The following is a 10765-nucleotide window of genomic DNA, read 5'->3' on the forward strand; positions in this document are numbered from 1 at the left end:
GCTGTGCTGCAGGGAGCAGGCTGGCTGAGATAGCCTGCAGCTTTCACAAGGGCACTGAGCCCTGCCTGCAGCCTCTGCTGATTGCTCAGCACCACAGCTTCCCTTGGCAGTGCACCTGTGTCCCCTTTGGGATGAGTTCTGCTCTCATCAATGCACCTGACTTTTGAGAATCTTACTGAAAATTATGTATAGTAATACCGATATGACACTCCTTGTGACATGGGCAGAGTATTTGTATATTCAGCACCCCAAAGACCAAAGCATGCTGCACATTGAGCCCTGAGGCTGTGCAGCACTCACCAAGCTAAGAAAAACCTTAGAACACGAGAACACAAGTACAAGAAAAGCTTAGACTAGGTTAATGCAGAACAAATACACACTTGAGGGACCTCCTGTAACACTTCCTAGCCAGCAGCAGCTTTTCTAGCTAAAGCAAATGTAGCCAACAGCTCCAAAAAGTGAGCCAGGCCCTTGGCAAATGAACTGCTGCTCTTATAGCCTTGAACTACACATCCTTGAATCCTCAGAGCTGCCTCAACACTATCACAGGCCTTCCCATCACTTCCCAGCTGCTTCTGCAATCCCATCCAAGGCAGATGGAAACCCAGGCAGGGCTGTTTTGCCCTGCTTTTGTTTCACTGCCAGGGGTACAGCTGGCAGGACAGCAACTCCTCATCCAAGCATTATCCATATGTTATGTCACCTCCACCAGGGATGAAGGAGGGGGGTGTGTGCTCAAACACACATCACCTCCCCCACCTCAAACCACAGCATTTGCCTTCCCAGCACAGGAAAGGAGCAGAGCCTCCCTTCACCCTCACTCTGTTTCCTCTTGGGATCTCTATTTCTTACACAGACTGGCATGCAGTCCAGCTGAAAATCACTGGAAGTTTGCTCTCTGCAAAGTTAGCTGGTGTGACCTTCCTTCACAACCAGGATTTAAGGCAATGCTCTGCTCTCACCCCCACCACATCTGGCTGCTGGCAGAGTAGTGGATGCTCTCACTGGATTTTATTTATTCCCCCAGATCCAGACACTGGTGAGGAATCAGTAGAGCAGATAATGGGAATTCCCATGGAAACCATGACTGAATTTTCTAAAAAGGGAATTCCAACAAGCTGAGAGGGGAAAAATGAAGGGAAAAAATGACAGCAAGATTTGAAACAAAAGAAAAGTATCAACAGCTAGAGCTTAAGAGAAGATGCCTGGCAGAGAAAAAGGCAGGGGAAAAAGGACCACAAAACAAGTCAGAAACTGAGATATTTAAAGGAGTTAACTGACAAAGATATTTAAATTAGCAGAGAGGAGGCTAATACAGCTTTCAGATGAATGGGTTCTAGCAGAGGACTTGCACTCCCGATGACTTTCAGGTGTGGGGGTCCTGTGGAAGGAATTGCATTGAACGCTGCATTCCCTAGGGCACCGCATTAACACTCAACAACCTGTGACATTCCCTGTGCAGCAGCAGCGAAGCAGCACAAGGAAGCTCCCTGAGCAAAAAAAACCCAAAGAAGCTAATGGCAATTTTAACAGAGTCATGTGCACAATTACTGGAAATTGTTCAAATTTTATACTCTCCTTAGACATACATATTCTAGCAACACTATTTCCACCTTCACCTTTACATAAAGGCAAGGATCTAGTAACAAAAATCCAGGAAAGCACGTGCTCAGACAAACCTGAGACCTCCTCTGGTGAGTTGTAGCCCCAATTCCCGTGGTACAGCCTCTCAGGAAACCTCCTCACTACCGGTACAAGGGATTGCAGAGGAAAAAAAAAAACCAAAACTCTTCAGCCCCTGGCACCTCCTTTTATTCACCCACTTTACAGCTTTCAGGTGTGTGGGTCCTGTGGAAGGAATTGCAAGGAATTGCATTGAACTCTGCATTCCCTAGGACACACCTGTTAACACTTCACACAATCAACATGATTTAACTCCTTCCTAAACATCCTGCTCTTTCTAAAGTGTTAAAGTGTTTATGGAAAAAGATGAAATACCTATTCTGATTGCAGTTCACTTTCCAGTTCTCCTTTGCATTATATTCTTTTACTTTCAGCCTTAGCTTTGATACGTGTCAGTGTAGTAATCCTTTTGTGTAATGATGCTCTAAGTAGAAGAGGAGGGTCTTGGAAATCAAAATTTTAAAGAGAAAGGCTTACCCAAGGGTTAGGAGCAGTGCTTTAGGGTGGAGAAGGTGTCTTACAAGAGCATCAGCAACTGCAGCTGAGCCAAGGGGGAAAGGCAGGCTGATGATCTGTGAAGGTTCCTGAGGGCACAGGGAGAGAAAAAGACCTGGAGCTCTTCTGGGGCCTGCAGCCCAGGAAATGGGTTTATTCTTCAGGGTAAAAAAGGAATAGACCAAGGAGAATGATGCCCCTATGCTGACTAAAACAAACACATCTATTCAGACATAATTCCTATTTTCAAGTTAATAATGCCCACATTTTTTGCTTTACAGCTTCAGACTCCTGACACAGGGGAAGTCATGGTGGATACAATCCTGGCCCCATGGGAAATCCTGCTGGTGATCTTTGCTGCAGTGCTGGTGATGAGTTTGCTGATGCTGCTGCCCCCCGCTGCAGTGGTGCTCTGGAGGATGAAGCGAGTGCCGCAGATCTCGCTGCACGGCTCGGTGTGAGCCAGCCCTGCTGCCCCACCACTGCCTGGAGCATGGATCACAGCTGTGGCACCTCTCAGGACCACCCTCCCTACCTGAGATCCACCCAAAAGCTGTGGGCCTACCAGTCTGCTGCCACTCAGCTCCTGTGAAAAGAGAACCTGTGTGATTTTGTCATCAGGAGCTGCAGCTCTCGGCACCTTGCCTTCCATTTTTTGGCTGGGTTGTTGTAATGGTTTTGAAAGCAAAACAGTGAGAGACTCCAAGTCAGAAATACAATTTAATAGGAAAAAAGAGAAAAATAAAATACATGCAATAGTACAAAAGAAAAACCACTGACAGAGTCAGAATACAACCTGACACTCTGCTAGTTAGGGTGGTGGTAGCAGTCCAGATGAAGTGGTCCTGTTGAAGTAGTGATCCTGTAGAAAGGTTTGATAGTTCTCATCCTCTGTAAACCAGTGGGTAAGGGCTGCTTTGTCTCAGTTTTTATCTAGGTAAGAAAGGCTTGGCTCCTCCCACTGGGTGGAGCATCTCCCAATGGGATGATACAATTATGTCTGTGATGCAGTGGGCCATTAACAGGAGATACCTCCCTGGAGGATGGATGGGTTGTGGGAAAGATAAAGAACATTGCCCCATCTGGTTTTTAACAGGTGGCCCATTAACAGAAGATATCTCCCACAGAGATAAGGAACACTGCCCCACCGGGTTTCAGCAGATGGTGACAGAACACATTCCTTTGGGCACATCTTTACACTGTAACCTAGGACAATAATTACTGTAATTACTGTTGTTGGCTCAGGTCCTAGACTGAGTTCTTCTCTTGTGCTACAATGGACTGAAAGAGAAGCAAGGATAAGGAAGCACTGTATCCCCTTAATTAATATCAGGAAAGCCTCCCTCTCTATAGTTGCACTGTAAATATTACCAAAGCCTTCAGCTGACTGACAGGTGGACTTATCAAAGGTATGCAGGATATTCTGGGGAGGCAGTAGATTAGTCTGGTTGTATTGCAAAATCTAAAAAAAAAATAAAATTTCAGAGAGTGTTTCAATGAATAAGACTTCCCTGCTTCTGTTATTTGATCTGAAAACTTAATGGGTTAAAATGTTCTTAAATTCTTTCCTTCTATATGAATTTTCCTCTCTCCCCAACTCCCCAGTGCCAGAACAAAGCCTACCCCATCCTGGGGCCAAAGGAATGGTCCAATTCTCAGGCAGGCCAGGCCAGACACCAAGAATTTAATGCAAACACACAGCAACCATTGACATGGATTAAATTATGCAAATGTGGGAAATAACATAATTAAATTTACTTTAGTTTTCAACGGTGTCATATGGACTTACTGAGTCAACTCCCTGTCTCATACATAAATAAGAACTCAGGTGGTGAGAATAGAATAAAACTTCTCTGCAAGTTTTTGAAAAGCACCCCAGCAACCCAATCTCCAGCTTAATATCATGATAGATGGTAATTAAAGCTTTCCAGCCCAATTCTTCCACGCTGTGTGACACTGACTATGAGGATTTCTGATCCCCAAATGAAACAGTTTCTGCCAGTTTACAGGCTTGAACTCCCCATGAAATAAAATATGAGTGACTTTTCTTTTGTTGGTTGGTTTGGAAAGTCACTAGAATATGTTAACAAAATTGAGAGAAAAACAGGGTTTAGCACCAGTAGAAAAATTTCACTGCAAGGTACTCCAGATATTTGGAGCACTGGTTGATAATGATTTTGCTGGAAAGACTTAAAAACATTATAATATCATTTGATAGAGATCACTTGTTTGCCAGAAATAAAAAAAATTTTTAAAACCCCCAAAAACCCTGTGATTCAAAACTCATTGTTTTTCTGTAAGACGACAGCATTTTTGTCTCCAACGCAATTACCTAATTTATTGCCACATGGTTTATAAGCAGCCAACTCATCCCTTCTCTGGTGAAATTGTCTGCTCCACTCATTGTCATATGCAGTGCCCTAAAGCAACTGGGGTTATTTATGGGGGTTTTTTGCTTGTAAAGACTCGATTCTGAGTCTGAAATGTAAATGGATATATTTGAATCATTTATCTGATTAATGATGTAAAAGTCAATTTTACATCATGTACCACAAAACTATGCTGTCTGTGTCTGAGAGATCGACAGAAATAGGGAAAAGGTAAAAAAAGGGAAAGGAAACACAAACAGATGAGCTGTCTGTCTTCAGATCTACAGCTTCACTGTTTGCTCAACAGAGGAAAATTAACATATTACCCCAAGCACAGATTCCACTGAAAGCCAAGCAACCAGTTACTAAATGTCTTGTTTATATTTCATAATAAGTCACATGCACATTGTTTGGTGGCTACAGCTCCACAAGTAAGCTGGATCACCAGTGCTAAGTTGCCTTTGATCTTCACTTTCACTTAGTGCCAGGTGGACAATGGACAGGTTTTCTGCTCCTGTTCTAAGCCCCAGCCAAGCAAGGAAGTGAATAAAATATTATACTCCTACAGCCAGGAACTGTTGTCACTTACACAACCTTAATGCTCATCAGAGCAATAATAGTGATCAACTGGCAGCTGTAAAAGTGAGTAGCATTATGGCCCTTTCTCAGTAAAGATGACCCCTGACACAGGACAATTTCTGATAAAAATCAGTGTTATCACTATCTTCAGAGATCCTGAAGAAGTTAAGCCAATAGGAAAGCATCTATTTAAAAACTTCAGTTCTTATTTAATTCCAGCTAGACAAATTTAAGCCATGAAAGTGGTCTTCCTTCTTTGAAACTCTTCTGCCATGAGCTGTGGGATTAGATTTAGCCTACATATTTAGCTGAGGTCATGACTGTGATCTCCAGCCCTTTAGCTAGATAAAAGCTGTGTGTTTGCATGTGTTAGCCATGATTTCCCTGCTTTGTCCTGCAGGCTGGGCTGTGCTCAGTAACCACAGAGGATGCAATCAGCCCCCTGGTGCCGGCTGGAGACATCGATGCCTTGCGCTGCAATCTCCTTGAGGAAGATGTTCAGCTGCTCTGTCTCAGCCTCAGGGAAGGCAAGCGTGTGCACACAGCTGCTGTTGCTGGGAAAATAGGCAGATTTAGCTCCACTGATGGCCATCTCAGAGGCTGGGAAAGATAAAGATGACAATAAATAAATAAATTTATATACATATATTATATATATAATATACATATAGACAGCTGAATTACTCAGTTTAAATTTCTCCTGATCCTTAAACACGCGCTGGCATTCCCATTTTCTAGACTAAAGTCTTCAAATTGGAAATAAAAGTGCCTAGATGGTTGCTTGCTTTCCATAAGCCTTGGAAAACAACTCAGAACTGCTCTAGCAACTGCCAGCAGTAGAATATTTTCCTTTAAGCATAGGAGAGGAAGGGTGGCCCTTTTGTGTATCTATATGCACATTTATTTTTAAATTAAGGCAATACCAACCGAGTCATACAGCTTGCTTTGGGTCACAGACTGAGCAGGGGATACAGTGGGAGCACTCAGACTCCTTGGGCTGCCATGAAGATGGCAGCATTGCTGGCTGGAGCCCAGCTGATGGCCTTTATTCTGTGTGCATACAGGTGTTGGACAATTTGGCTGAATTCTTCAAGTATTGTTGAAAATAAAAACAGTTTTATGTCCTATTGCTGTCTGTCCAATGGGTCACACAACCATTGTTCAAGGTGATACCAATTTACTGGTTTTTTTAACAAACAGGTCCATCTTCCCACAAACATTTGCATAAATGTCATATTTAGTACCCCAAGATGAAACAGCAATGCCTTCATGTATTAAAGCTAATGTGTTTCCTTACTCATCAGTTTGCCAGCTCAGCACTGGCACTCACAATGTCACACACAACACAGTTATCACAAAAAGAGAAACTTTTCTTTCCTCCAATTGTTTTGAACAGAACAGAGGGAGCCTTGTGACCTCATGGGCAGATTTATCTGAGAAGCACTCACGGTTGCAGACAGCCAGGGCATTTCCTCCAATGAGCTGAGTGGTCCAGGAAAACCCAGTGGCATTGCCACACACTTCATACAGCCTGCTGCGTCTGAGGAACCCAAAGTCATAACCCTTGGGAAACAGAGATGGGGGAGAAAAGAAACAAACACTGTCTTAGGGGGAAGAAACAACCAGGGCAGCTAAATACAAACACCACAACCTCTCCCAGCTCTGAGGAATATAAAAAAAATATAGCAAGCAAAATAAAGCTTCACCAAATAAGGGGATGGGATGGGATGGATGCAGAAGTAGGGCAGCAACATTACCTTGTTGCACATGGGTTTGCAGTACTGAGTGCTGTCAATGGTCACACACACAAGCCCCCCGTTTTTTGGGGCCACTGGGCGTGGGCATGGAGTTAGCTGCTTGCAAACTTTTGGGTCGATAAAAAGAAGAAAGAGAGCAAGAAAATATATGCGAGTGAAAGTGGGTATAAAAGCCTCTCCTTCCCAAGCAAATTCCTGTCTCCACTAGCTGGCACCATCAAAGCAAGCATTTTGCTTTTAAATTTTTTTTTTTCTCCCACAATTTTTTTTGTTTTGTCTTTTTTTTTTTTTTTTTTTTTGGCCACACCCACCGAATTTCCCCCTCACTTGTCACTGTGCCAACCCAGTTACACTTTAGGGGCAGCTCACTGTGGCATTTGCAGTCACAGCACTGACAGTTCAGTGTTATTGTGGCCCAAACTGTCCAAATATGTCCTGGGAAAGTATGCCTGGCATGCCAGAGAGCAGAGAGGCTGTGGCTGGCTGGAGGGCAGAGCAGGCACTGCTGGCCCTGTGGCTGTGCTGCTCCCAGGACCCTGGGCTGCAGGGACAGCAGGACCCTCTGTTTGTGCTGCTGTGCCTCCCCAGTCCCAGTGCTCTCTGTTGCTGTCCTTTATATTATGTCACTCCTCCCCAAAAGAAATGCAGGCACTTGGCTCATTCTGTAGTAGAAAAAATTCCCTTTGTGCTTCTCCACTCCACTTTGTTCAAAACCCAGGGAAGGCAGAGTTGGTTCAGGAGGGGTCTCACATTGTTCTTGAGCAGGGCGCAGCAGGTCCAGTGTTTCCTGCAGTGTCCATGCCAGGAGATTGATTGAAGCTTTTTCACCCTTGGCAATCATATCAGGCAAGCATTCTGAGTATTTCTGTGAAGTTAGGGGAGAAAAAGGCTAAGTTTAAAAGCCTTTGGAGCCTTTAAATTAACCTGTCTGTGAGCATATGGAAATAAAGAAGGTCATGTGTTTCTAGGTAACTATTGTTGCTTATCTTGCTATACTGCTTATGTTCAAGTCACTTCATGTATCTGGAGCAGGGAAAAACTGGAAAATATAGGACACTTTTTGGACCAGCAGTAGCAGGACCAAAGCTGTGGTAAGTCAGATGACTTGCACAGATGTTTTTCTGCTCTTGCATGTGGCTCCCCTCTCCAGCATGTACTCTGTGCATTGCCAAAGCAACACACGAGCTGTGCTTGCCCAGGCAGGGCAGGCAGACACAGCAGGAACCCCCAGCACAGGAGGTGGTGCAGAACAGACCCTGGGGCAGCCAACCTCTTACCTTGAGACTTTCATTCACATCATCTGTGGTTGCTCTCTTGCATTCACTCAGACCAGCAAAAGCTCCAATTTCAGTAAAATCTAAAAGAGAAGCAGAAGCAGGTACTTAGCTAGTCACAGTCGCTCCTGACACACGAACAAACCCCAGACACCACTTGTTCAGAGGAATTGTCCTTCTCTCCTGCTTCTATCCCATCCCACTGTCCTAGTACTAGCTTGTACACCTGAGGTGATGAGGACACAAATGTGAATAATCTGTACAATACTGATTTGTTGGAACCAGCAGTGTGAGCATCCATTTGGGGCACTTAGGGCTGGGTTCCCAAGCAGGCCCTTCATTTCCCTAGGACAGCCCTATTTACATAACTGTTAGTCTTATTCAAGAACATCTTACCTGCAAGAAGAACTGCCAAACTCAGAGCAAACAGCGTTTTCCAGGGGAGGCAGGAGCCGAACATTTCTCTGTGCCACCTGTTGCTAGTGGTGGCTGAGAGCATGGGCAGGAGGCAGGCACAGCTGTGTGCTGTGTGTGGCTGGCTGCTCACCCTGTGCCTCACTCCACAGCAGGGCTGTGCCCAGGGCTAGTGCAGCACACTTTGCCCCACTTGCTGGGAAGCCCCAGGAGAGCTTGCCAGAACAGTCTGGGGGAGGGCAAGGGCACGTCCTCATTAGGGCACAGAGGCACACTGGCTCTGCTGCTGCCAGCTCCACCGGGAAATTTTCAGATTAACTGGCTTACTGTAAACATGTTTAGTGTCTGCACATTCTTGCATGCTCTGGCTCTCTTGCCACATTCCCATCTGTCTGTGTTTGCCTCACATACACACACACAAAAATATACTTTCATAAAGAAGACATAATAATACCTTAACTTGTAAGTCATGCTCCAAGAGAAAACTCAGAACATCAAATGATGACTGATTTGAACCAAAGGGGTGTGATCTGTATCCTGTAGCATCCAGAGTTTAGATAATTTTGGGGTTTTTTTCTGTTTTTCTTTTTGATGGAGCCATGAACCTCATCTGTTTAAATCCATTTATGGCAAGAGCTGAGTAAGTAGCCAAATTTCCACAGAAGCTCAACCTTTTCTACCCTACATATTTACTAGCAATTAATCCAGTTGTCCTAGGGTGCCTGATCCATGTGTGAAATGCAGGGTTCAGAGCCTGTCACACACTCCCAAGCCTCGGGCCAGACTCCCTTACCTGCCACCCAGCTGGAGAGACACACACACCCTCCTCTCCAACAAACCTTTAATGGTTGTTATTGTCACCACCTGAGCACAACTGTTCCTTTGGTCTGCAGGTGTTTCTTTTTGTTGAGACGCAGACTCTCCGCTTCCATTTTATGTTATAAAACACATGTATTGATTTATTTATTTTAAAATATTTTAAATTTTATTTTTATTAATTTATTTTTATTAACTTTTCATTCGTTTCTGCTGGTTGTAGTGTACTACATTATGACCTGGAGCTCCCGAAGAAGTTAAGCCAGAAGGAAGGCACCCAGGGCATTGACAAAGAAATGTCTTCATGTGCTATCTCAGGGAAATCTCGATGAACAGGTATGTGTAGCACTGTAACGCTGCCACAGAACGGTTCTGTGTCAGTATGAATGGTGACCTCCTTTTTATGAGCAAAATGCCTCTGTACACATCCCTGACAGGTAAAAGATCATTAGCAGAAGAGGTCTTTAATAACAAAGGTCGAGGTTTATGTTTCTAGCAGACCAACAGGACCTGGCCCCAAACAGCTTACATTTCTGAGGCTGGCACACACACATATTCCGTATTCCTTGGAAGACAAGCAATACGCAGCTAGGAAAACAGTCCCTGGGAAATCTTTGCCAACTCATTCTTTAAGATGCAGGTGGTCTTTAAGGTATCTTCCTGCCAAAACATACCCAGGTGGATACCCAACGAGGCCCAGTGATTAATGTGGTAAGTCCTTGGGAGATCAGAAGCTACACATGAACCTGTTTATCTCAACTTACACAGAACATAGAGCACATTAGCATAATTAATAGAAGTGGAGAGACCTCTGGCTTGACTAGATAGAAATTGTGTTTATGACACACTTAAAAGAAATAGATGACAGCTTTTCCTTTAATGTTCATCACAGTCACTCTCTTTGCACCACCACATCTGCTCGAGAGGCACTGTATGAAGACATTTATTTGGGAGATAAACACGGGGTGGCAGCACTTCTCCAGCACAGATTTATCAGAATGCTGGCTGAACCACAAAGCATTAAGTCCCCCTTGGGGGCCCTACACAGGCATACACTGGAGGATTAAGCTGCTGCCTACTGACAAACAAAACCATCACAGAAGATAAACGTGGTTTCACACCCTCCCAGTTTAAACAAAGTTGTGCTCAACTCACAGACATTTGCAAAGACGAGTTTGCCACTGCCCAGGACAATTTAGCACGTGGGCACTGAGAGGTTCTTGTCCTCAGTCTTGGCCATGTCCAGCCCACCTGCAGCAGTGACCCTGACCTGCAGGGAGGAGAGGGGGACGGTCCAGCGGGAACAACGGGACACCGGGATGACCCCTGGAACCACTGGAATCAGCTCTGGCAGTCACAGGGATCGCCCCTGGCAGAC

At 44.6% G+C, this 10765-nt stretch overlaps 1 protein-coding gene across 1 annotated transcript; it reads right to left on the bottom strand.

The window, feature by feature from the left end:
• Positions 1-5527: 5527 nt before the first annotated feature.
• On the bottom strand, positions 5528-8691 carry LOC116999138. The gene is made up of 6 exons (XM_033065456.1): positions 8554-8691; positions 8161-8240; positions 7634-7748; positions 6884-6990; positions 6575-6689; positions 5528-5726 (listed from the first exon to the last, which is right to left on the bottom strand). The coding sequence occupies exons 1-6, from the start codon at positions 8654-8656 to the stop codon at positions 5539-5541; spliced, it is 708 nt and encodes a 235-aa protein (XP_032921347.1). The 5' UTR covers positions 8657-8691; the 3' UTR covers positions 5528-5538.
• Positions 8692-10765: the final 2074 nt, after the last annotated feature.

Source organism: Catharus ustulatus, chromosome 8 (genome assembly GCF_009819885.2).
Source record: "Catharus ustulatus isolate bCatUst1 chromosome 8, bCatUst1.pri.v2, whole genome shotgun sequence".
In the NCBI taxonomy this organism is placed as follows: Eukaryota; Metazoa; Chordata; class Aves; order Passeriformes; family Turdidae; genus Catharus; species Catharus ustulatus.